Below are 27595 nucleotides of genomic sequence, written 5' to 3'. Positions count from 1 at the left end.
TATTGCAAGAGGTGTGTAACTGGGGGCAGGCTTTGAGGGTTCAGAAGCCCACACCAGGCTCTCTCTCTCTCAGCCTGCTGCCTGTGGATCAGGATGTAAAACTCCTGACGATCATGGACTCTGAAACTGTAAGCAAACATCCAATTAGATGTTTTTGTTCATAGCCAGGTGGTGGTGGTGCACGCCTTTAATCCCAGCACTCAGGAGGCAGAGGCAGGCGGATCTCTGTGAGTTCGAGGCCAGCCTGGTCTACAGAGATCCAGGATAGGCACAAAACTACACAGAGAAACCCTGCTTGAAAAACCAAAAATAGGCCAGGCGGTGGTGGCGAACGCCTTTAATCCCAGCACTCTGGAGGCAGAGGCAGGCAGATCTCTGTGAGGCCAGCCTGATCTACAAAGCGAGTTCCAGGAAAGGAACCAAAGCTACAGAGAGAAACCCTGTCTCGAAAAAACAAAACAAAACAAAAAAAACAAAACAAAAAAAAAAAAGAAAAAGAAAAGAAGAAAGAAAAACCAAAAATAAATAAATAAATAAATAGACAGACAGATAGATGTTTTTGTTTCTAATAAGAGTTGCCTTGGTCTTGACATCTCTTCACAGCATTAGGACAACAACTAAGACCCACCCCACACTCTCTTTTCCTTACCCTTTCTGTTCGGTCAGTTTTGGATCCACATTCGTCTCCAGTGGTTCTTTCCTGGAACACTGAGCCACCTCTTCTGCGGAATGCTATAAAATCAATAGTGTCCATCCCCACACGAAAAGAGGTGAGACACACAGACATGACTGTCGGGCACTGTGAATCTCACATTAAATATCCGTCTAAAACTCAAGTGACAAAAGGAACTTCAAAGGTTCAGGCCTGCTCTGACCAGGTGCTTCTACCTGTGAACTGCCTCCAGCCCATCGACATGAGCGACTGAGTCTGCTAAAGCAGAAGAGGAGGTGCTGCCTAGAGACTAAGGTTTTATAAATTACATGCCAATTAACCTGGGAAAACCACTACAAAATGAGGGATAACTAATGCTTTTTTAAACAAATGTTAAAATAACAGGAAAGACCTATGTTCCACATGGAAATTTGGTTTTGAGAAAATAAACAATACACAGAAACTGCAAATTACACCGAATCATACTTCATAGCCAAGGTCACTTTCACCACTCTTGACTAACTTGCTGAAGTACTTCAGGACATGGAAATTTCCGTTTCTGAAAGCACTGGACACACAATACAATCTCAGAGAAAAAATTCAGATGCAGTCTACAAGTCAGCACACGGCAGCCGGCCGGCAGCTGCCTGGACACACTGTACGGTGGTGGGGTGGGCACACTCAGGTGCGATCTCAGCACTGACCTCACACTCGTGCGTGGGGTTCACTGGCTCACCTGCAGTGAGAGGTGTGGCGCTGGCATGCAGACAGCAGCACTGGGGGCTCCGAGACTCCCAACAGGTCCTTCTAGAAGGATCAGAAATGAAGGGAATGCCGGCCTTTAAGGATAATCTTTTCACTTTTTCAGAAATATTTTCTAACCCCCATACAAACACATTTCAAAAAACACCTATCGACTACTTCCTCTTCATCAGCAAATCCCCGGAGAGCCTGAGGAACCTTGAATCAGTTTGTGTAAGTCCAAGCAACCCCAGGGGGTTCTATCCAAGAGAAGCTCACACTGGGAGAGGCTCACAGCTGGAGAGGCTCACAGCTGGAGAGAAGCTCACACTGGGAGAGGCTCACAGCTGGAGAGAGGCTCACAGCTGGAGAGAGGCTCACAGCTGGAGAGAGGCTCACAGCTGGAGAGAGGCTCACACTGGCAGAGGCGCACACTGGCAGAGGCTCACACTGGCAGAGGCTCACACTGGGAGAGGCTCACACTGGGGAGAGGCTCACACTGGGGAGAGGCTCACACTGGGGAGAGGCTCACACTGGGAGAGGCTCAGTTGGTTCACAGGAATCAAGAGGCTAAATCACTACTGGACGAGGCAAGAGACTCAGCTCAGAAAGCCACTAACATAAAAGTGTTGCACATTCAGAAAACCAAGGTACAAGTTAATATGCTCAGTATTTCAAAAAATACCACTTAAATTTTAGTTCTAGCCAGGTGAGGTGGTATATGCCTTTAATCTCAGCATTAGGGAGGCGGAAGCAGGCAAACTGTGAGTCTGAGGCCAGCCTGGTCTACAGAGCCAGTTCCAGGACAGCCAGGACTGGACTACACAGAAAAACCTTGTCTCAAAAAACAAAACGGAACTTTTTTTTTTCTTTTCTTTTTTTAGTTCTAGGCAATGGCAAACATATTTAAGAACAAGAGAATTACTTTTTATATTATCAGTTTTATAAATTAGTAACACCAATTATGGTCTACATAAACTGACCTTCACAGTCAGAGATGTGCATATCCATTTCATCCTGTGTAAATGTTTCTATTTCTGAATGACTCTCGTCAACATCTGCAAATTCTCCCTCAGTCTTGCAAGTGACATCAGTAATATCATCATCAGTCTCTTTCACTTCAGGATTTCCTGCTTCAGCTGGCATTCTGCTAACAAAAATGTAGCAAGGAAAATTAGAACCATTCTGGAAGACAAACCGGCTTCTTTTCAGCAATGAACAAACTTCATTTTCATATTTTCTAAGTCTTTTTTTTAAAACGTGTCTTACATTTGTGACATGGAAGGTCCTAGTGCTCATTTACTCTGAACTCTAGAGTAAGTTCAGCTTACTGACATTAGTGTCCTCACAAAGGGGTCTTCAGGTTACGTCTTGCTATGGTATTCCTCATCATATGCAGGTCACTGTCCCTCCAAGGATACTGTCCAAGGCTTAGCTAACAGAGCGGCCCTGCTGGGAGGTGGAAAAGCTGAGGCGCAGGACTCCTGGGAAGGGTCATAGGTCACTGAATATGTGCCTTTGAAGAGAGTTTTGAGACCTGGCCCCTTCCTCTTTCTGTTTTGTGTCCTGACCAGGAAGTGGGTGGATTCTCTCTACCATGCACTTCCATCAGGATGTGCCACAGACCTAAAGCAAAAAGGCCACCAACCACGGGTGGAACCTCTAACACAGTAGGCCAGAATAAACCCTTGCTTTGTAGGCTGGCTACCTCAAGTATATCATTATAGTGACAGCACACTAACTGTCCAAAACTACTACTACTGCTCTTACTGTTGCCTCGTGGTAAAGGGGTCTTTTAGGAGGACACCTCCCTCAGGAGATACATACTAGAGCAACATGGAACTGTCCAAGTACTTCAGGAGGCTTCCTTTCTGTTCCTCTAGTTCAAAGAAATGCTCATCCTTTCATCTGTGAGAGCTCCAGTCCTCCTCTTCAGCCAGCAGACTTATTGAGAAGGAGGGTGCACACAGCCAGCATCTTACCTCCTTCGACAACGTTCACTCTGGTCGCCTCTCCCCTCAGACCCAGCCTGAGCTGCTGCTGCTGCAGCTGGGGAATCGTCAGCAGCACCTTTCTCCTCGGGCGCCCCTTGACAGTCAGTGGAACAGTTCTCCAGCACCTAGAGAGAACCACTTGTAGACTTCTGTATGGAGTATTGAACCACCTTTTAAAAGCAGACTTTTAAATCATTCCTGTTTTGGAGAACTCATTAATTCTTGTATACGTTCATTAAGTATTTACTACATTTGTACAGCCAATTATTTGTTTCTAGAAGCAATGGTCAATTCTTTAGTCAACCTGGAAAAAGTAAATAAAGCACAGAAATCATAGCACCTGGGAGGCATAAGCAGGTGGATCTCTCTGAGTTCGAGGCCAGCCTGCCTACAATGAGTTACAGGACAGCCAGGGCTACACAGAAAAACCCTGTCTCATAAAAACAAAACAAAAACAAACAAAAAACCCCTATTCTTCCAAATATGTAAGCTATAACCACTCTGTTTGGGGGCCATACACCAAGAGTAGTGAAAACAGGATGCACTCATTTCCCTGCCAGCCATTATAATGCCATGAGGGAGCTGGGGAGGGGGCTCTGTCCTCAGGGCCCTTGCCTTGTAAGCAAAGGCCCCAAGTGTGATCCCTAGAACTCATGTCACAAAGCCAGGTGTGATGTGATCCCTGCTGTGGGCAGGCAGAGGGAATTCCTGCGTTCCTTGGTCAGCCAACCAATCTTCCCAGCAAGTCCCAGGCAAGTGAGAGACACTGTCTGAATAAACTAGGTGGACAGCACTTGAGAAATGACATCTGAGATTGACCTCAGGCCTCTGTGTGGGTGTGCACGCATAAACACAGACTAAAAGATATTTTAATTACACAGTATTAAAAACACATGCACCTGAAATTACAGGTGCTGGGGTTAGAGAGATGGCTCAGTTGTTAAAAGCACAATTATAATCAATAGTAAGCCTCTGAGCAATTATTTTATAAGCAGCTGCAGGACTAGGTGAGATGTGTCTGTCTCAAAAATGTAAGTAAAAACATCCCCTAGTACATCCCCTAGTACATCAGTAATAAATGCCTGGTAACCTGGCCCTTATATCAAGTAACACATGAAACTTAAAAGAGGAAAAATACAAACGTAATTGAAGGGACTCTGGCCAGCTGGAGTGTGGCCAGCATGGCTCCAGCAGGCCTTGCCCTTCTCCCTATTCCCTCTGCTCCATTCCTAAAGCAAGCTACCAAGGTGTGTTTCCTTCTTGGGCCACTTCCTCCTCCTGAGGCTGACTACCAAAGCCCAGCAATCAGAAGCCCCCCTTTGGTTCACCTAATTAACATGCCCAGTTAAGAGTAAACACTTCATCCTGACACCGTTTCCCCCTTTACCTTTACAAACCGCCATTTGTCTATGGGCCATGTCTGTCTCCTCTCTATCCAGAAGCAGTCCTTTGTCCCTCCAGGACAAATACCCCGACCCCTTTCCCTTGTCCCCTTGTTCTCTCTCTTCCCCTATCTTCTGTACCACCTCACTCTAGCCCATTCTAACCCAGACCTCCCCTTCTTAAAAATCACACCTGCAAGGTCACTGGCTGCTGTTTTCTGCCTGAGTCAGAAAGCAGCCACTTTAACTGTTCTTTCTCGCTTAATAAAGGAGCTAGCTCTCTGTGAAAACTGGTGAAGTCTGGGTGTGGTTTGTGCCTAATCCAGGTCCGGGAGGGAGCTCGCACTGTTTGGGGCTCTCCTTTAGCAATAGCATTGATCTGATTGGGGTGGGGGGACAGTTGCTTTGAGACAGGCTTTCTCTGTGTAGTTTTGGTGCCTTTCCTGGATCTCTCTCTGTAGACCAGGCTGGCCTCAAACTCACAGAGATCCACCTGCCTCTGCCTCCCGAGTGCTGGGATTAAAGGCATGTGCACCACCACTGCCAGGCTCTTGTTTGTTTTTTGAGACAAGACTTCTCTGTGTAGCCCTGGCTGTCCTGCAACTCTTGCTGTAGACCAGGCTGGCCTTGAACTCACAGATTTACCTGCCTCTGCCTCTCCAGTGCTAGGATTAAAGGTGTGTGCCACCACTGACCAGGCCACAGTCATTTTATTAAAGAACGAAAGGAATCTCTTTAAGAAAAGAATATACAGAGTATAATCAAACACTGTCATTAATTTTCTTTAATAGATTTTTTTTAAGTGCAAACAACAGAAAGGTATTGCTCCATTTGTAGCAAGTGGCTGACATAATTACCTTAGTAACGCTGTTTTCTGACCTATATGCCGCACGGTAGGGTTGCTCCAGAAGCCAGAACGAGGTAAGAATGGCAGCTGCAGAGGTTTTTACACGGATTACTGGACTGTATTTGCAGGACGACTGAGTGACTCCAGAGTCACAGAGGAGTCTTCGGTCGGACCACCGGACCATCCACTCCACCAGTCTCCCGACGGGGCCAAACATGCTCTCAAGTGCCGGAGGGAGGTCATCCTGGGGGTTGGCCACACTGCACTCAACTGCTCGGAAACCGAATCCCCCAGTTTCCACAGACTTGGGAATCCAAAAGGAGTGCCTCGATGGTCTCCGCCTTACAGGCTTCTCTCCTTGGTCATCGTGAGTTCTATAAAGTGGCTTCTGTTGTAAGCCAAACAATCCCACCTTTCTTTCACTTTTCAGGACTTCAGGTGGAGGGTTCCCTGAAGTCCTCGCTGCCTGGTTACCTGGTCCTGGAGCTGAAAGTGCCTGGCTTTCTACATTTGGGGCATGCACGCTGTTTAGAGAGAACAGTTTTTCACATTCCTGTGACTCAGGAACGACAGCAAAGCAAGACCCAGCTCTAAACACATTCTCGCTTCTGGTTCTGCTCTGGCGTCGTTTTAATGTTGTATGCACGTCAAAAAGTAAAGAGTTAAGTTCATGCTCTCTAAGGTGCCCAGAAAAACTTGTCAAAAATGGAATGCCAGGATCACTGGAACAAAGGTCTCTTTCAAGAACATAACTCAAGAAGAGCTCAAGGAAGTTAATGTATTCATCATCATCACGCTCAAATTCCCAAACGCCAACTGTAGGAAGTGCTTTTTTCCCTAACATTTCATGATCTTCTTTCCTTTGGGAGCCTTCTTTCTGATTACATGGTTTCTTTTTATCACTGGGCTTACCAGCCAATGTCAATTCCATATGACTTGGGGTATGTCTATGGTTAAAAAAAAAGAACAAGATAAACTTAACCATTGTTTATTAAAATTGATCTTAAAATGTTTTAAAAACATTTTCTGTATTCACCCAGTCGTGTATCTTTTTTGGGTTTCAATTACCTGTATTTCAAACGAAGCATGGTGAACTAACATGTCTCTAAGGAGCAGACAATTCTACAAGGTCAAAAAGACAGAGGGGAGCTGGAGAGATGCTCCGCAGTTAAGAGCACTTGCTGCTCTTCCAGAGGACCCGGGTGTGGCTCCTACCACCCATGTCGGGCAACTCACAACTATTTGTAATTTCAGTTTCAGGAGATCAAATGCTTTCTTCTCATCTCCATAGGGACCAGGCACACGCCTTGTACACACACTTACACGTGAAGTAAAAATAACTTTTTTTTTTCTGGAGCTGAGGATCGAACCCAGGGCCTCAAGCGCTCTACCACTGAGCTAATCCCCAACCCCCCAAAATAACTATTTTGAAAAGTACACTAGGCAAAGGAAAAGTAGGCATTGAAATAAATTAAAGTGTATTCACATAAAAAGTTCACTAGAGAAAAAGAACAGGAGGGCTGGGAAGATGGCTCAGTGGGTTAAGGCACTTGCTGCTAAACCTCATGTCCTGAATTTGATCCCTGAAATCCACACAGTGGAAGGAGAGAGCTGATTCTCTCAACTTGTCCTCTGACCTCCACAGGAATGTCATGACATGTGCTTATCCCCCATACACCAGAAACACACACACACACACACACACACACACACACACACACACACAAATAAATTAAAAATAAAAATCATGAATGTTCATTCAGAAGGTGAAAATGGTCCTCTAACATAAAAATTTAGAAAATCAAAGTCAACAACAATCACAAGGCACCAATATGCATCTAGTGTTCGTTCCATGCTTCTCTTTCCACGGCCTCTTCCAACCCCCAACCCCACCTACAGTGTCAACAAGCAGTATAATTTCTTAAGTTCCACTACATAAACGCTTAGAGTCTTTTCAAACAACAGTGAAAACACACGGCGCTATGAAACCTGCTGGCAGGCACCTGAGCTGTCACTTGTCAGCCCCAATTGTCAAGTGATTTTTCAATACAGTTGCTAGACTCTCAGATCTCTCAGGAAGAGAAAAGCTGTGAGGTACCTGGGCCCAGGTGAATGCATGGCTGCTTACCTAAAGCAGCCTGCAAAGTATGCCTATGTATGGAAGCACAGCTGTTTTGTTAAACAAGCACACTATTACAATGCCATTAGATATGGTTCAAGTATGCTTGGAGTAGATATGATAATTCAAGTCCAGATGAAAGTTATTATTGATATATAGGGTTTTTTTGTTTTTGTTTTTGTTTTTGTTTGAGCTGAGGATCGAACCCAGGGCCTTGCGGTTGCTAGGCAAGTGCTCTACCACTGAGCTAAATCCCCAACCCTGATAGTTTTTAAGTCACAAAGGACATATTGCATTATAGTTACTACAATTTTAGTCAAAAACAAAACCCAATGCCTTAACTCACAGGCTTGTACAACCAGCAAGAATTTATGAACAAGTTCTGAAGATAAGCGTGCAAGTTCCTTCCTGTGAGTCCTCAAACATGGCTAGCCAATCACATCCAACTACAGGTGAGCATCCCTCCTCTGAAAATCTTGACACCAGAAGTATTGAGTGTGACTGGGTTTTTTTTTGGGGGGGATGGTATTGGCAAATATATAATTAAATGTCTTGAGGTTAAGGCACAAGAATGGCAGTTTAGTGATATAACAATTATCTGTAATATATTGTCAAGGGCCTGGATTCTAGCTCCAGCACTAAAAACAAAACAAATGCAATCCTCATTTAAACTTCAAGTAACCCCATAGTTCTTATACCTAGTGGCCTAAAGGAAAGTCTATATAGTATGTTAGTGTGCCTCCATTTTTACTTTGACCTGTCATGGGCATGAATTTTCAACTTTCACTATTTTACTGGATTTTTAAGCTGAATTTCATATTTTAGGCTTTTAAATAAGTATGTTCAAATTGTATTTAAATCTAAAGATTAAGCTGGGCATGGTGGTTAGACCTTTAATCCTAGTACTAATGATGCAGAGGCAGGCAGATCTCTGAGTTAGAGGCCTGATAGGACTACATAAGATCCTGTCTCAAAATACACACACACACACACACACACACACACACACACACACACACACAATCTAAAGATCATTAAAAAAAAATAAAGAACTCAAAGTCCTCAACTGAACTGTCTATTCATTTGATTATCATCTTAGATGACAAAATCATTCTATAATCTCAGTAACAGTTACAATGAATTCTTAAGTTTATAAACTTGTATCGCTCCTGTGAGGACAGAGGTTGGCACCTATCTACTTTTTATATTGCTGAGGTTTCTGGATTGGAAATCAGCTCCTCACTTGCATCATTCTCTTCCAGGAGGAGTGGGCAATTGTACTGGGGCTCCCAGGTATACCTTTGATAAAAGTGTATCCAAGTTTTTTCTTCAAAAGACACGGTTTCAGAGAATGTATCTGCATCACTGTGCACCAGGGAACTGCCCAGTTCTGTGAGTGTACTTCTGCTCAAACTAGTCCCCAGGGAGAACCTGTCAGAAGCTGGAGCAGCATCTGGCTTCTCCTCTTCATCTGGTTCCCAGATGTTCATCTCAGCAGCACCTATGTTCCTCTGCACACGTTTTAGGGCTTTTACCCTCACTTTATGGACAGAACGCATGACCACAGACATCAGTTCCTCAGTCTGAGGACCTAGGGAAAAAAGAACCAAAGACCTTAGGGGTCATCAAAATGTTTCAACTCACGATTTAAGGCCAGGCACAGTAGAGTACATGCCTGTAACCTCAGCACCCAGGGGGCGGAGTCAGGAGGATCAGAACAGGTTCTGGCCAACCTTGTCTACACAATAAATTCCAGACCATCCACAGCTACATAGCAAAGCTGTATCAAAGGAAGGAAGGAAGGGAGGTAAGAAGGAGATGGAAGGAAGAAATGAAGGGAGGGAGGGAGGGAGGGAGGGAGGGAGGGAGGGAGGGAAGAAGGGAGATGGGAGGGAGGGGGAAGAGAAGGAGGAAGAGAAGGATCTAATTCTGTCAGGGGACACAGAATTAAACTACTAAGGCTTATTTCCACATTCTTACAAATTATGTTTTTTAGTATTTGTTGGAAAGCTATAGACCATTATAAAACACAAATAAAAAACAGGACTGCAGAAGCTGAATAAGGTCCATTAAGGAACAAGAAAAGGCAAAGAACTGAGATTTCCCCTCTCCCCTTTCTAAAAAGTGGATCCTCAGGGAAAAGAACTTTTGGGTAGTCAAGCATAGAAATGTGCACCTGTGCATCTTATACCAACTCAGGAGGCTAGGCAGGAGGACTACAAGTGAGACACATCCAGAAACCAACCATCCAACCAACCAACTAACCAACCATCCAACCAACCAAACCCCAGCACAGCTGAAGAAGGTACTTCCAATGCAGGTGTAATGGATGTTAGTATGACTTTCTGAAAACTTCTGAAGAACCCCTTCACCCTGACGGCCTGACTCACAAGCTGTTCAAGCCAGACAGGCACCAATCCCATCTCTGTGTGTTTGCATCCCTCTGTGAGAAGCTACTATGTGAAGACAGCCGAACACCAAATCAGCCTATGTAAGGTCGATGACAAAGAGAAATCAAGGGATAGGTATGTCTCTGCAAAACTGGTTTGGAGAAAGAGCCCAATAAAATGACTGATTGCAGTTGTGTAGTAGGTAAAGACTATGGCAAAAAAATCTCAGGCCATGGTATCACTGTAAAGTACCTCAATGCAAGAAATGAGCAAATAGGGATGGATAGATGGCTCAGCGGTTAAGAGCAGTGGCTGCTCTTCAGAAGTCCTGAGTTCAATTCCCAGGAACCACATGTAACAACCATCTGTCATTAGATCTGGTGACCTTTTCTGGACTGCCTGCATACATGCAGGTAGAACACTTGCATACATAATAAATAAATCTTTAAAAAAATAAAATAAAATAAAAGCAGCCTCATTTTCTTAAAAAAGAGATGCAATTATGAATATTTTCTATTCCTAATGAAAGGGAAAAAAAAGAAAAAAATGAGAGAATTTTTTAAGCAGGAATTAAGGCTTTCTTATTACATGTAATGAGAAATAATGGCAAGGTTAAGGTTTCCAAGATTGTCTATTAAAGTTAAGCATTATTAATACATAGAGGATATTTTATAAGATAGAAGTATCAAGAACTATGTAAGTATGCCGGGCGGTGGTGGCACACGCCTTTAATCCCAGCACACGGGAGGCAGAGCCAGGCGTTTGTGAGTTCGAGTGCAGCCTGGTCTACAGAGCAAGATCCAGGACAGGCTCCAAAGCTACACAGAGAAACCCTGTCTTGAAAAAACCAAAAAGAAAGAAATACGTAAGTACAAGTGTACAGGGCACAACTCACAGTGCCCAGCAGGCTGTACTTCTGAAAAGGAGAAAGAAGACGACATGTAAGATTTCATGACTGCTGTACTTTGGTGGTGAAGCATGAGCAAGAAGCCAAGAGGCTCCGGGTCTGTTCTCCATCACAGCAAACAGAAGGAAGGGAGGAGGTGAAATGGTAGGTTTTATGTTCTATACATTTGCCACAATAAAAAAATCTACAAGGACATCTTGAATGTACAGGATAAGCTCAGAAACATAAATAACTTGAAGCAAAGAGAAGAAACACGAGTTTTCAATAAACACATGAGGCATGCAAAGACCATATGCTCTATTCCATTTCATTTTTCAGGTGAAATTCTGCTGTGTCAACCAGGATGGTTTTGAAAGCATGGACTCCCCACAGGGCATCCTAGACTATCTGCTCATTTGATATCTGTCTCTTTCCTTGTTTAATCCTCTCTCAATACATATTGATCAAGTAGGTAATAGAATAACCTTTCTGCTTATAAATAAGGAAATGAGGCCTAGAGAGATTGAGCAATGTGCCCAAGACATCATTGCCAACAGAGCCATAACATGAAGTCAGTTCCATCTAGCAATACCCAACATTAGCTCTGCAGTGGGGTAAAGCATCCACGTTCTCATTCTCCACCACTATGGAGAGGCAGAAATTCAGGTACCTAGGGAGCAGGTGACAGATACTTTCAAAACACGAGCATCGAGCATTGTGGGGCTGAAGAGACAGCTCAGCAGTGAAGAGCACCTGCTGCTCTTCCAGAGGACTAGGTTCAGTTCCCAGCATGTAATTCAGGCAGTTCACAGTTGCCTGTAATTCCAATTCTAGGGGAACTGAAGTCTCCAAAGGCACTTGCACACACATGGCACACACACATTAAAATAAAAATAATAAATAAATCCTTAAAAAAAAAAAAAAAAAGAACATCTTCAACAATGTATCCATTAAAAATGAGAAATTGCAAAATACCTTTCACAACGCCATGTCTGAGTCTCTGTTGAAGAGAGTGGTATTTTTCTCTTAAAGGAACCCTTATGGCCTCAGGATTGGGAAACGCTTTCACAAAAATTTCTGCTACCTTCAGAAAAAAAATAATGTTTTATGAGCAACATCAGTCTTTTTCTTTTTAATCCTTCACACAGTTTAAATCAAAACATAAATGTCTACTTAATATTGATGTTCAACAAAGCTACCAGAAATCAGCACGGGTTTTCTTTCTTCCTCTTTTATTATATTTTAAAGTATTTGACAAAATTATGTATATTCAAAGTATAGGATGTGATGGTCTGATATATAATTCACGTTGAGTATCTTAGCCAAATTAGCATGTCAATCACCAAACATAGTAATCACCGTATGCGTGCACATACGCTCTAAGAACACTTAAGATTTCCTTTATCAAATTTCAGATAAATCATAGCATATCATTAACTAAAGTCTCCACGATGTATACTAGCTCCTAGAACTAATTTATCTTATAAATGCAAATTTGGATCCTTAAGTCAACATCTTCTCATCCCCTCCACTTAAAAAACAAAACAAGAAATAGTTGAATTTTCTCTATGCACCTAGAACCAACATAAAAAAAATCTACTGTGGAAAAAAAAATACATTGAAATGGATCTAAGAGAGATCAGTCCATTAGCTACGGAAATGCTGTTCTAAGAAAAGAGAAAACATTGGAGGCTTGAGAAGAGAAGGATGATGACTTAGAGGGGGATGACATGACCCTTTTTACCGTACTTCTAGCACCCCTACTTCCACACACCCCTAGCCCTGGGACTACCGTTCTGCTCTCTGCTTCCATGAGCTTTAGTCCACCTGTGAGATCATACTTGTCTTTCTGAACCTGGAGGATATTATGCAAAGTGCCATCAGTCAGACAGGAAAAGGCAACACTATCCCTAACTAAAATAGGAATCCCTTAGGTCTATGATTCAGATTTAGTTTATTTTTATCAACACATTACCTTCCTGATTGGTGGCAGTTCTCCAATAAGGCTCAAAATTATATCCTGAATAAGTTCTTCCACATTAAAAAACCGAGAGAACGGCAGCATTCTATAGGCCCATTCCAGTGCATGAAAACAGTGCTCAACCACACAAGAATCAAATTCCACTTCGAGGTCCTATGTGGATATGGAGAAGATTGTCTTTTTAGTTTACATGGACAGATCAGAATGAGTTCAAAAGAATACTGTACTACAAAGGGTAATTTCTTCTGTTAAGCAATAATTTTCCAAGTAATGTTTATTTCTATCCTTGAGCTAATAAGTACCTTTTCTACCTTCACATTTTCTCTTGCCTTCTGATACTGCCTGCAACTATATGATAATTTATCCCGGATATGCAACATCCAGCACAAAGCACAAAGCTCTCTGAAGCAACCTAAAAACACAAACAGAAGAGAAAATGATGTGTTACAGCTGCACGTTATTTGTTTTCAAAATAAATGCCTTTATTCCGATGATTATCAAAGAAAACTATGGGGGCTGGGTAGATAGGTCAATGAACAAAGTGCTTACTACTCTGCAAGTGTGAGGATCGGAGTTTGGGCCCAGGGCACCCATGTCAATTCTGGGCAGGTGTGGCAGCACACTGTAACCCTAGCACTTACGAGGTGGGGATGGGATGGGCAGTCGTGGTGCACACCTTTAATCCCAGCACTTGGGAGGCAGAGGCAGGCAGAGCTCTGTGAGTTCAAGGCCAGCCTGGGCTACAAAGTGAGTTCCAGGACAGTCAGGACTATACAGAGAAACCCTGTCTCAAAAAACAACAAAAAGAGGTGGGATGGAAGATCCCAAAGGTGGCTAGCTAGACTAACCAAATCAGGGAGCTTTGGAATCAATTGAGGCACCTCAATGTATCAGGTGGAGAGTGATCCAGAAAGATACCTGATGTCAACCTCTGGCTTCCACACGCACACATGCTTGCATGCATGCACACACAAACATGTAAATAGGAATATACACATTCACATGCCAAAACACCAAAAAGAAAAGTGTGTTCACTATAAACATCTTATATAAAAGTCATGGAGATCCTTCTAGAATTTTAATATATATTGTTTTAGAATATTTTATAAACATCAGTTGCATAATAATATGAAAACCAATTTACAGAGTAAATGATTTAATCTATTTACTTTTGATTTACTTGTCTTATAAATTCATAGTATATTGTAGATATTTTTCAACTCCAACACAAACTCTATATCGTATATTAGTCAGAATATCACTTATTTTTATAGCACTAGGAATTGAACCCAGGGCCTCATATCTTGTAGGCAAATTTCTAATTTCTGAGTTTGAATGGTTGTGCATGTCCCACAGGCTTTCATGTGGATATCATACAAGAGTCAGTTCTCTTTCTACCATGTGGGTTCCAGGGATTGACTTTAGGTTGTCAGACGAGGCTCCAAGCACCTTAAACCGATGAGCCATTCCCCGGGCCCAGAATACTAATGTATTAAAAGGGTCAGATGGCCTGTGGGCATGGCTGTTCTCAGACCTGGTCCTGCTGCGAGAGACACGGGCACACACACTTACTTTCTCTCTCTCTCTCTCTCTCTCTCTCTCTCTCTCTCTCTCTCTCTCTCTCTGTCTTCCAAAATTTTACTAACCCTTTAGGCCTGTCAACATATAAGTGAACACAAATTATGAACTAGAAATTAATCTACTAAAGAAAATGCAAACAAAGAACTAAGTGGACAACATACTTAGTCGTAAGACAATCATCTTGGTGTTTTTGCCTGGGATGGTGTTACACATGTGTAACACCAGCTCTCAGAAGACTATGATAAGAGGGTCATGAGCTCAAGGCTAGCCTGGGATACTGGGCATGAGAGTCTATCTCAAAACACAAAATCAAATAAAGACATATCAAAACAAAACTATCTGAGAGAGGTTACTTCAAAAACAAGGGTTTATTAACATACAGCTGACAGTTTTTTTGGCACCAAATAAAATTTGGCATATTATTTCAAGAGATAAGAAATAATTAAATTCATTAACTCAGAAAGTACACTTATGAGACTCTAAGGAAACATTTTAAAATACAAACAGAATTAATATGCCAGGGGCAACTTAATGTCTGCTAATAAAAGCCATAAAAAATAATTCATACTAATGTATGTAACATGGGAAAAGCCTACGTAGAATAGGTTAAGTCAGGAAACAAAATTGGTTCATCCAAAGACAGGTTCAAAGCCTGCCCACTTAACAGTGTGGTAGTAAGTATATCTTCACTGCAAAAGAATGACTATAAGAAAGGCATTCTTGAGTGCTAAAATTCCAAATTTAAACAAGGAAGCAACAATTGTCACTTTTTGTTTTTTATAATAAAATTTTAATTTACTACCATACATATACAGCATCTACATACATACATGGCAGACTGTCTAAGTGTAAACCCCTAAGTAGAGTACCAAAGAGCAAACTAGAGTCAATAGCTTGGAAACGTTCCCAGACCAAGTAAAAAGCATATTATACAGTTCCTATGCAGCTGAGCTCTAACTGACTAGCTCATTTCTGACAAACCTAGTGCTTTGATGGAAACTTCATCAAGCCTGTGGTCTCCGGCTGCTCCAGGTCTAAAGAATGCTATCCCTCCTTTACAATAATTAAGTAAGGATTCGGGGAAAGAGCTAAGTGAAGGCAGAGATCCTTTTGATCGAATCTGAAAAGAATGAGAGAATATGTTAATCATCAGTAGTAAACAAGCTTTACAGGAAACTACAAGGCAGGTAGACAAGAAACCCACACAGAACATAAGCAGCACCAGTCCTCTGCTACAGCGTAAGCAGACTGCAGTGAGCTGTACTCAGAGACTCAGCTCACAAATCTAACTCAGCATTCATTCACTGCATTCTATCTGAAAAGAAAAAGGTGCTAAACCATCTGCATGGTCTTGTCACTCAGTTCTCTTATATCATCTCTGTCCTTCCCTACAGTCATGAGCAAGAAACTATTTAAATCTCATCTGAAATTAACTGTGCAGTACCTAAAACAAACAAACAAACAAAAACATCCTTAGCTAGGTGGTGGTGGCGCACACCTTTGGTCCCAGCACTTGGAAAGCAGAGGCAGGTGGATCTCTGTGAGTTCGAGATCATTCTGGTCTACAAAAAGTGAGTTCCAGGACAGTCAGGGATACACAGAGAAACTCTGTCTCAAAAAACAAACAAACAAACAAACAAACAAACAAAAAAATCTTACTTACATATATAACTTTTAAAGAGTGAATCTATAAATGAGAGAAACGGAAAGTCATCAATTGGCAAGTCCTAAAAAGCAATGACTCTAGGAAAGGACGATCGACAAAATGTCAAACGAGAAAAGAAGTTGATGAGTTTATGGAGAACTTGATTCAAGGTCTGACATGACCCAAATTCCTTAAGCTATTTCACTTTTAAAACTGTGGGACCATGGTGAAGTACATAATAGTTACAAAGGATTCTTTCCAAGAAGATCTGAGCCTCAATATACTCAAATCTTCTGTAGTTCAGTGGGTAGATATCAACGAGTTTCCAGGAAATCAATGGAATGAACAAGTTAAATGGCATTAATTAAGAAATTTGAAGAAATGATCACAAATGTAGAGTACATACGGTACAGAACAATCACTCTGCTTCTCTAACATATCAAGGGCTTTTTCTTTTTAAGGAGGGATGCTGTTATAGACATCAAGAGAAAAGATGAGCAGTAAGTTTACAGTCTCCTTCTACCTGTCACTTCAAGAAAAATGAGATCTAACCAAATGCTCTGTAAGTGTGCTAATGGCAGCCCCTCCATCAAACTCTTTACTAGAAGAATCATACTAAGAGGTAGACCGAGCAAGGAAATGGGAACTTCAGTCCTCTGGCCCCATAAACTGAACTGGCAACAACCTGAACGAATCTGGAAATGGGTTCTCCCATAGGCCACTAGACGGGAGCACAGCTCTGCTGTTACCCTTAAGCGGCTTTGCGTAGAACCAGCTTAGCTCACAGGACTTCTGATGCACAGAAACAGTGAAGTGAGTGGGTGTGGTTTTAAGTCACAAAATGTTGGCAATTTGTTAGAATGAAATAGAAAACGAGTATGGTACAGACATTTAATTTGGTAACATTTTTTAAATTGGAATTTAATATTGAAAAACCTTTATACAGCTCATCTTTATAAGTGATGGCTACCTAGCTCGTTTTGCGATATTCAGTTAGTCAACCATAAATAATAACTAATTTAAGAACCTTTTCATCAACACCTCTCCCCTTCCTTCCTCCCTCCCCTTCCCTCCCCTTCTGGAGTCCTCACTTTCTATTTCCCATTTTCCAGACCTTGGAAACCACTGTTGACTTTCTGTCTTCATTGTAATGACAATGAATGCTGTTTAACCTATTTTTAATCCTCATTTTTCTCTTTAAAAAGCCTAAACAGGCCAGGCATCATGGTGAATACCTTTAAATCTCAGTGCTCAGGAAGCAGAAGCATGTGAATCTCTAGAAGTTGGAGGCTAGTTTGGTCTACAAAGGAAGTACAGGTCAGCCAGGGCTGCATGTGAAACATCTCACAACAAGCTAAGGAAACGGCTCAGTTGATAAAGTGTTTGCCATGCAAGAGTCAGGACCTAAGTTCATAGCTCCAGGACATAGCATGAGCTTGTAATCTCAGTGCTCTTAGGCCAAGATGGAGACAGGAGCATTGCTGGAATCTTGAGGGCCAGTTAGCAAACTGTCACAAATAAGGAGGTGTCCTTGGACCCTCTTAGGCACGCCATGGCATGCACACACCAGCTTTCACACATACAAAACACATGCAGACATATATGTAATACATACATAAAGTTGGTTTTGGGTTGTTTTTGTTTGTTTGTTTGATTTTGGTTTTTGGTTTTTTGAGACAGGATTTCTCTGTGTAGCTTTTGGAGCCTGTTCTGGATCTCACAGAGATCCACCCACCTCTGCCTCCCGAGTGCTGGGGTTAAAGGCGTGTGCCACCACCGCCTGGCTTTTGTTTTGTTTTTTGTTTGTTTGTTTTATGTTTTTTAAAAGCTAATTTTGGTCAAGCATGGTGACACATGCCTGCTGAGTTGAATACTAATTAGTACTCAGAAGCCTGAGTTAAAGGCTAGCCTGGGCTATACAATGAGATTTTTGTCCCATCTGTGAAAAACAAAAACAAAACAAAACAAAACAAAACAAACAAACAAACAAAACCCACCAATTTTCAAAACTAAGGACTTGCAACTGGATAATGAAACAGATCCAATACCTACTCAGCCTGCGCACATGTGAGTCAGCAGACGTCAGGATAAAAGGGCAGAGAAGGCCCAGGATCAAACTGCACATCTCAAAAGACAGCAAAGGAAGTCCTAACCAGTGAAAAAGACTCCTGGTAGTAAACAGCCCAGAATTCACTTTAATTTTCCATGCTTGGAACCCCTGAGGTTACCACAAAACACAGATTTTACCTCTGGACAAGTCGAGAAGGAGGAGTCCTAAACAGAAAAAAAAAATCTTCCATGATTCAGGAGTGGAAAGAGTAGGAAGAGTCTGGAAGAATTTATTAGATGGTGACACTTTCTATTTTCATACGGGACAAGCTAACCAAGAGACTCACTTCACAATGGCATCTCTCAGCCAGAAAAACCTGGCCTGAGTTGTTTATTGTAAATAAGCCCAAGACTTGTAGGCTCACAGGGCAGGACTCCTTAGGAAAGCACTTGGAGTGAATGTGAGCACAGTGTGAAAGCACTGTGAACATAGCACAGAATGACCAAGTCAGCCCATACCTTCTGCATGACTTTTCTTGCCCACCTCAGCTGCAAGATGTACCACTGCGCTACAGAAAAAGAGCACCGAGCTGCCCGGAAAAGCAGGAGAACTCGCTGCAGGATTCCAGACAGCTTTTGCCGATTATCTTTTTCAGCCTTTAAAAGAAGATTGTCACCATGTTCCTGAGGACAACAGAACAGTTATCTATTACTTACACAGCTGTTTGGTACTGGAAACCAGAAGTTAACTTGCATGTATAACAAGATCACTATTATCAGGTTATTTTAAAGTAGACAAACTCAACGTTAACTAAGAGAAGGCAGCACTGTGCTTACTTCACTAAGAACAGCTGGCTGGGGGCAATACAAGGGAGGTGCTGGAAGATACAAGTCCACGGGCACTAAGCCCCACAGCTTCCTACTGAAGTCCTTGGCAGAGTCCACCAATAGCTGCAGCGTCTCCGAAACAACATCTGCGTCAGCCATGACTGACGCTTTTAGCACTTCTTGCACAGACCCAAACAGCACATTAGCATCTTCTTCTTCAATGGGATCTATCAAACATGATCAAGGTAACATTAGCCAGGTGTGGTAGCTTGTGACTGTGGTCCTAGCACTCAGGAGCCCAAGGCAGGAGGAAGGGATCAGTGTTCACAGTCACACTGGGATAACAACACCACCCCATCTCCAAGATAATAGTAACTATAAATGTATGTCCAAAACAACCAGAATGTAATTCCAGTGTGGCGGCTTTGTTCCGGTTTTGGCAATGCTGACGATTGACTCTGGGCCTCTTACATGACAGCAAGTGTTCTACTACTGAGTGGTGCCCCCTCCCACAATCTGTTTCCACTCAGCTACCACTCCAGCTCACCTGGCATCAGTTTCAAGTACTCCCGTGAGTACATATAAATGCTCTCAAAGTTTGGATAATTTTGTCAAGGTGTTCATATTTCTGAATATTCGTAAGCTTTTGTAATAGCGCAGGTTAATATGAACCTGACATACTTAGAACATATAGGTAACACACCTGTAAGCTGCTTATATTTTGAGCTCTTTCCATTTCTTGCTTCCAAAGGGACTGGCTGACCTAAAAAACACTGCAGTTTTTCCTGGAAAATCTCTGCTGGCACCATATTTAAGGGTAGCTCCATACCCTTTTTCTTGGACCTGAAATGACATCAAATTAAGAGAAATAAAATTTTGGGGAACAGAAAAGACTTTATATCAAGAACCAAATGTATTTAAGAAAATAGGGAGTCACTTACTTTGTAACTTACAGAAAGTAAACCCTATGTTAAGGGTTTTCAGAGGATACAGTATCTCTGCATTCTCGCTGCTACCCTTCAGAAGTACTCTACCCAAAATAACCCACGAGTTCTTTGCCAGATGCTTTGCTCACACTTAGGACGTCCTCACTCAAAGTGCCACCTGTCCTTCAGTGGGCGTCTGAAAGGACACCTCCCTCACAGAAAGTTTCTGGCCTTCCCTTGTTTGCTATTACCATCTCTCCATTATGATACTGGAAGTTGTCTCACACACTGCAAAATTTATACCGTTTTTTCCTATTTATGATAAAGTCTAAGCACCTTAAAAAGTTTACAACCATTAAAATGCCTGTCACAAAGCACTGTGCTGATCAGTTACTTAATAAGTACATGTTGGATCATTAATTGAAACTACATAAAAGACTGTCCACAGTGACATAACAAAAGAAACCCTGTCTTGAAAACAAACAAACAAACAAAAAATAACAAAAAAACGAGAGATTAGTTTACTGAGCCTAAACTCAAACCCCCACCCCCTGAGGTGCTGCAGGCCCATAATCCCAGCACTTAAGAGGTGGAAATAGAAGGGTAGTAAGTTTGAGGTCAGCCTATGCTACATAGTGCTGTAGATATCATTCTGTATGCTGTGAATGTGTTGCTCTGATTTCGTTGATAAATAAAATGCTGATTGGCCAGTAGCCAGGCAGGAAGTATAGTATAGGCGGGACAAGCAGAGAGGAGAATTCTGGGAACAGGAAGGCTGAGTCAGGAGATGTTGCCACTACCGCCATGAGAAGTAAGATGTAAGATACCGGTAAGCCATGAGCCTTGTGGCAAAGTATAAATTTATAGAAATGGGTTAATTTAAGATGTAAGCTCTAGCTAGCGAGAAGCCTGAGCCATTAGGCCATACATTTTTAATTAATATAAGCCTCTGTGTTTTTACTTGGGTCTGAGCGGCTGCAGTACTGGTGGGTGAGAGAGCTTTGTCCTGACCCCCAGCAGGCTGGGACACAGGAAATCTTCTAGCTACAACATAGCATGATCCTATCCAGAAAGAAAAGAGTGGGGAATTGCAAGGCAGGAGTGGAGAGACAGGGAAGGTGTAAAGGGAGAAAAGAAAGTTTAAAAAAGGGAGGGAGGCTGTGGTGGCGCACACCTGTAATCCCAGCACTCGGGAGGCAGAGGCAGGTGGATCTCTGTGAGTTCGAGGCCAGCCTGGTCTACAGAGCTAGTCTAAGACAGGCTCCAAAGCTACAGAGAAACCCTGTCTCAAAAACAAAAAACAAAAAACAAAAAACAAAAAACAAAAAGGGCAGGAAGGGAAAGAAAAAATAGCTTCCAAATCCCATGTGGGATAAACTCCCCAACTATCGAATTGCCTTTTTAAGATATTAGTAACATAAATATGCTAGGTAAGTGTATCAACAAAAATAAGTAAGCCATTGAGCACTGTCCAACACAGTAATCACTATAGCAGATAGTATTTGCTTTTACTTTAAACTGAAAATTCAGCTCCCTTGTGTCACTAGCCACATTTCCAAACTTCAACAGTTACTGCAGCTAGGGACTACCACACTATGCAGCAAACACAAAAACATTAGAAAGAGGTTCTATCAGACAATGCAAAAGGAAGGATTCTACATATATAAATATCAACAAGAAAATGTAAAATACTTAGATGCTATGATTGTGCAATACTTAAAGCTTGTTCAGAAATCCACACCTTGGGCTGGTGGGATAGCTTAGCAGGTAAAAGTACCTGCTGCCAAGTCTGATGACCTGACTTCAATCCCTGGAACACATATGGTAGAAGGAGAGAAATGATTCCCACAGCTTATCCTCTGACCTTCAACTATGATATGTATGCACCCAAATGTACACAAATAAATAAGTAAATAAACTTTGAGAATTCATACCTCACAAAATTGTGATTATGTTTACTGAAAATTTGGAAGGCCACACCAATGGAAATAGATGTTTTCCAGTCTCCAAGTTTATGTGCCAACCACACAGCCTCTGGAATCAGGCCACCAATAAATAACAATTCGAGAGCATATTCAACTGTCCATACATTTGAGAGATTCTGATCTCTAACACAACTGGCCACCTTAGAGTGTTGTAGAGGAATAAGTCGTAGGGAATGCTCTGTCAGTGAATCAGAGAAAAATGATATCACAATTGCATACATATACTCCAACTCATGCCTCCTTACCTAATTAAATTTCTTTAGTTAATATCTTCCAACACAACAATAAAGAGACATACAGAATGAAATAAAATACCCTCTAGAACATTTTGTTAAGACTGAAATATGTGCTTCCTTAAATGTTTTATGCATAAAATACAAACATTCTTTAAAAATGAAGGAACACAGCAGAAATAGAGTAAATGCATTACACAACATAAAGGGAATTCTGTGAGTTAGATAAAATGTACATACATATGTACCAGATCAGGGGCTTCGGAGATGGCACAGTGCTTAAGAGCAGAGGCTGCTCTACCAGATCAGGGTTCAGTAGCCAGTACCATGACCAGCAGCTCACAATCATCTGTAACTCCAGGTCCAAGGGACCTAATGCCTTCTTCTGGCCTCCTTGGGCACTATGCTCACATCCATATACCACACTCAATTATACACATATACATAATTAAAAATAAAATACATATTTAAAAAATTTATTCAGAACTATTCAGAAATGTTCCTATTTTTTATATCAGATTATGAAATCTGAAAGACAGATTTATCTCATTTTACATTATCCATAGAGCCAAAAAATTTTTTTAATTTCAGAAAATATTCAAAACATATTAGTTTTTAATCTAAAAAAAAGAAAAAAGAAAAAAGTAAAGCTTAAAACAGTGTAATTTCCATAAGATGCTGACTTTAGATGCCATGTGTAAAGGCAAGGCGGAAAAGCATTTGTTTACCATATTACCTGTTTTAACATGAAGTGGCGGAAGAGCATTCACACTGTGAGGTGGAAGAATGCAGAGTGGTTCATTGGTGAAATAGGCAGCCATGAAACGGGCCATGCACTGGACAACTCTGACTGCTGCCTCAGGATGCACATTTCCAGTCACCGCAAACTCACAACGAGACTTCTCAGAATCTGAGGAGTAGAGCAGACGACCAGGAGAGTCTCAACAAGCATAAAGAACTGAGATTACTTGAGACAACCCCCACCCTCAGGCCCATCCAGTGCCACATGGAGCGCAAACCAACCAGTTTTCACTGCCCCGCTCAGAACTGCCCCACATGCTAGGCCCGTCCAGTGTCACATCCTAGTGTGTCCCAGCGAGGTGAGTGCCCCAGATCCCTTGCCCAGGCCCAGCTGGAGCTGCTGTGCACCATCCCACTCCTGTTCAATATAGTGCTGGTGGTAGACTGTGGCACAGAGCACAGCTCTATATGCCTTTCAATACAGTGCTTGAAGCCATAGCTAGAGCATGAAGACAAGAGAAGGGAATGAAAGAGGCACTGATAAGAAAAGAAGCCAAATAAATTATCCCTATGTGTAGAAGATAATATGATAATACATATAAAAAGTACCAAAAATTTCACCAGGAAACTTCTAGAAACAAACAATATGTACAACCAAGTGGCAGAAAACACACACACACAAAATCAACTTATAAAAAGCAGTAGCCTTTTTTTTTTTTTCCTGAGACAGGGTTTCTCTGTGTAGCTTTGTGCCTTTCCTGGATCTCACTCTGTAGACCAGGCTGGCCTCAACTCACAGAGATCCACCTGCCTCTGCCTCCCGAGTGCTGGGATTACAGGCGTGCGCCGCCACCACTCAGCGTGGGGTTACTTTTTAATTAGTTTGAGACAGGGTCTCTTGGCTGTCCTGGATCTCACTCTGTAGACCAGGCTGGCCTCGAACTCCAAGACCCACCTGCCTCTGCCTCCCAAGTGCTGGGATTTTGGTCAGTGTTTTATCATAGCAATGGAAAGCAAACTAAGACAATTATTCTGGGAAACTGGATGTTCACATGTAGAAAAATGAAATTAAACCCCTATCTATCTATCTATCTATCTATCTATCTATCTATCTATCTATCTATCTATCACCTTCCTCAACAACCAGCTCAATGGGCTAAAAGACCTCAATGTAACACCTGAACCTGCCGGAAGAAAACACAGGCGGTACTCTACAGGATATAGGTGCAGGAAAGGACTCTCTGAAGACAATTCCATTCTCTCAGGAATTAAAGCAAACAACTGCTAAGTAGGATCCATAAAACTGAGAAGCTTCTGCACAGCAAGGGAACAATCAAGGGAGTGACGAAGAGGCCCACAAAGTGGGGGACAACCTTTGCAAGGAGTTAGGGAGCAGTGAACATACACTGACTCCTCTCGGGAAGTAACCTGAATGAGTTCTTGGATAAATCTCAAAGAACAGCTGTGCTCTACTCCATTGAGAAGCCGATGGTCCAAAATCCACACAGAATAACAGTCACTGCAAAGGCAGGACAATTTTTCTGTATAAACTATTTTTCTCTATGCCCACAAGTAAAAATTAACACTATTAAGCCAGTGGGGTGGCACATGCCTATAGTCCCAGCACTCACAAGGCTCAGGCTCGTTACATAGGCTGATTACATGGGTACCAAGGAAGTCAGAGAGAAACACACCAAGACCCTGTTTCAAAATAAAGAAAGAAGCCAGGTGGTGGTGGCACACATCTTTAATCCCAGCACTTGGGAGCCAGTGGCAGGTGGATCTTTGTGAGTTCGAGGCCAGTCCAGGACAGTCAGGGCTGTTACACAAAGAAATCCTGCCTTAGAAAACCACAGAAGATGGATGGATAGATAGAATGATTAGATAGACAGACAGACAGGGAAAGAGGGAGAGAGCATACTGAATTTTAAAAAGTTGACCTGAGCAATCTTTACGTTCCTTCACAGGTAACTGGGAGTAGCTGAGTATCTCTCTCACAAGGTGATCACATAATCCTTGGGCATCGTTCAAATTGTAGCGGTAGAGATGGCAGTACAGGAGAGAGAGATAGTACCGTAACTGAAGAAAGCATGTCCTTCTTCCTCCTAAACAGAAGAGTTAAACTGACAAGCACGGTACCAAGGGACTGCTCTCTGGCTAGTGCCATGGGACAGAAGAATGGTAACTGAAAACTCATTGTTAGATAATCACAACATGTAAGCTTTTTGCACTGCTTTATACTTCACTAAAGGAGTTACTTAAAAAAACAGGGCAGCAACTGGGCATGGTGGTGCATGCCTTTAATTCTAGTACTGAGAGGCAGATTCAGGAGGATTTCTCAGTTTGAGGCCACTTTGTCTACAAAGAGAGTTCTAGGATAGACAGGGCAACGAAGTGAGATTGGATCTCAAAATAATAATAATAATAATAATAATAATAATAATAATAATAATAATGATAATAATGATAATAATGATAATAAATGAAAACAAGTCAACAATACTAGGTTCTTCCATTCTAAGTTCTCTTGTTTTCTTTCGAGAGGTCCTAAGATGATAACTGTTTCCTAAAGAAATCGAATTCTCACCATCAGAGCACAGAGGTCTTCTGCTCATTTCTATCTCATGTTTCTGAGTGAAAGAATTCCATTTTATTTGGGATTACTACAATATGTCCTCACATGAGCCAAGACATAATATTGTGCAACTATTATAGAATGCCTGCTTGCAGGAGTTAACTCAGCTAGGCCGTGCACCTTTTCCCATTCTTTTCCCCATCATGGGCCAATCACATAAATGTGATGGCTGGAACACAGGCCCACAAACTAGCCTGAATATTAATAGAGCAGAAAAGCTAAAGAAGCCTGGGTCCTTGTAGGTGTCCACAGAAACACCACATCAGCTGAATCTGCCTAACTCTAGTCCAGTCCTAAGACACTTTCTTTGAAGCTACTGCTACTATGAGTGTCCATTACTAGAAGCCACATCCATGGGTACAGTTGTAAATAAAATGCCCACAGTGAGCTCATTAAGGAAACTGTTTTCATCTAAAACTTCCTAATTCACTGAATTCCTTCCTCTCCTTTATCCAGTTAACCAGGTCTCAAAATTGAGAATTACGTTAAACTTTTCTCCCAAACCTACTCAATCACAATTTCCATTGATCAAAGTTGCTATGTATCTGTTAAATATGAACTACACTCCATTACCACTGATGTGGCACTGACTCAGTCTCTTCATCTGAGTAATGATCCTGCTCCTGTGTACAACTCACTCTCTCTAACCACACTCAAAGTATCAAAGTAACCTTCCTAAATTAACTAAAAAGGTACTTCTGGTGTATAACAGGGTTATTTCCCAATACACTCATCATAAATAGAAACAATCACAAATCAAAAAAAGCATTTATGTGAGCTAGAAAGATAGATAGGCATTAAAGAGCAGTTGGTGCTCTTGCAAAGGACCTTGGAGGGGTTCCTATCACCCACATGGAGGCTCACAACCCTCTGTAACTCCAGTTCCAGGGGATCTAACACCTTCTTCTGACCTCCATAGGTATCAGGTACATACATGGTACACAGCATACATGCAAAAGACTCATACACATAAAATAAAACTAAATAAATCTTTTAAAAAAGCAATTATATACCTAACCTACCAAACCCCACAGGATACCATGGAGTGGAGTATCAGTTGTTAGCCTTATGCTCATACAGAAGACTAGATGCTGACACTCACTGCCGCTCTTCAGGACTGCATACTGTGGTGGTCTGAATAGGTGTGGCCTCCAGACTCATGTATTTGAATGCTTGGCCCACAGAGAGTGGCATTATTAAGAGGTGTGGCCTTGTTGGAGCAGGTGTGGCCTTGTTGGAGGAAGTGTGTTACTGTGAGGGCGGGCTTAGAGGTCTCACATGCTCAGGTTATGCCCAGTGTGGGACACAGTCCCCTTCTGCTGCCTGAGGATCAAGAACTCTCAGCTCCTTCTCCAGCAAGCACCATGTCTGCCTGCACACCATCATGTCCCACCACGATGATCATGGACTAAACTTCTGAAACTGTAAGCCAGCCCCAATTAAATGTTTTCCTTTATAAGAGTTGTCATGGTCATGGCGTCTCTTCACAGTAATAGAATACTGACTGAGACACATACTTCACACAGCATAATTTCTAGCTCAGGGAAAAAACTGAATACACATGGCTTTCATGCCATCACAATGTTTAAAAGTTTAAGCTAAACTATCATAAATCAAGGACCTTCTGTATTTATTTAAACAGTCTTTTCCTTACAAAATGTGTCTTGGGACAGGAAGATAGCTCTATGGCAAAGCTGCTTGCCACCAAGCCTGACAACCTGAGTTTGAGCCCCAGTTCCCACATGGTAGAGGGAGAGAACCGACTCCTACAGGTCATTCTCTGACCTCCACAGGTATGCTGTAGCAAATGTGTATCCCTCCACACAAATAAACAAATGTAATTTTAAAAACTGGCTATAATCCCAGCACTCAGGAGGCAGAGGTAGGCACATCTCTGAGTTCAAGGCCAGCCTGGTCTACATAGTAAGTTCCAGGCCAGCCAGAGCTAAAAGTAAGACCGGGTTTTTTTTTTTTTTAAAG

At 42.0% G+C, this 27595-nt stretch overlaps 1 protein-coding gene across 1 annotated transcript in view; it reads right to left on the bottom strand.

The window, feature by feature from the left end:
- Window positions 1-27595, bottom strand: part of Cplane1 (ciliogenesis and planar polarity effector 1) — a 96661-nt gene that overhangs the window by 47538 nt on the left and 21528 nt on the right. The window contains 16 exon segments of the mRNA XM_036207494.1: window positions 650-732; window positions 1389-1459; window positions 2377-2540; window positions 3376-3512; window positions 5627-6563; window positions 9035-9326; window positions 11987-12095; window positions 12987-13145; window positions 13295-13404; window positions 15555-15693; window positions 18787-18951; window positions 19105-19322; window positions 19799-19938; window positions 21956-22184; window positions 22976-23149; window positions 24921-25085. Coding sequence (XP_036063387.1) covers window positions 650-732; window positions 1389-1459; window positions 2377-2540; window positions 3376-3512; window positions 5627-6563; window positions 9035-9326; window positions 11987-12095; window positions 12987-13145; window positions 13295-13404; window positions 15555-15693; window positions 18787-18951; window positions 19105-19322; window positions 19799-19938; window positions 21956-22184; window positions 22976-23149; window positions 24921-25085 — 3292 coding nt within the window.

The sequence above is a fragment of the Onychomys torridus genome, chromosome 15 (assembly GCF_903995425.1).
Source record: "Onychomys torridus chromosome 15, mOncTor1.1, whole genome shotgun sequence".
Lineage (NCBI taxonomy): Eukaryota > Metazoa > Chordata > Mammalia > Rodentia > Cricetidae > Onychomys > Onychomys torridus.
Note: the sequence above shows the minus strand (reverse complement) of the source record. Positions and strands in the feature narration are given on the sequence as shown.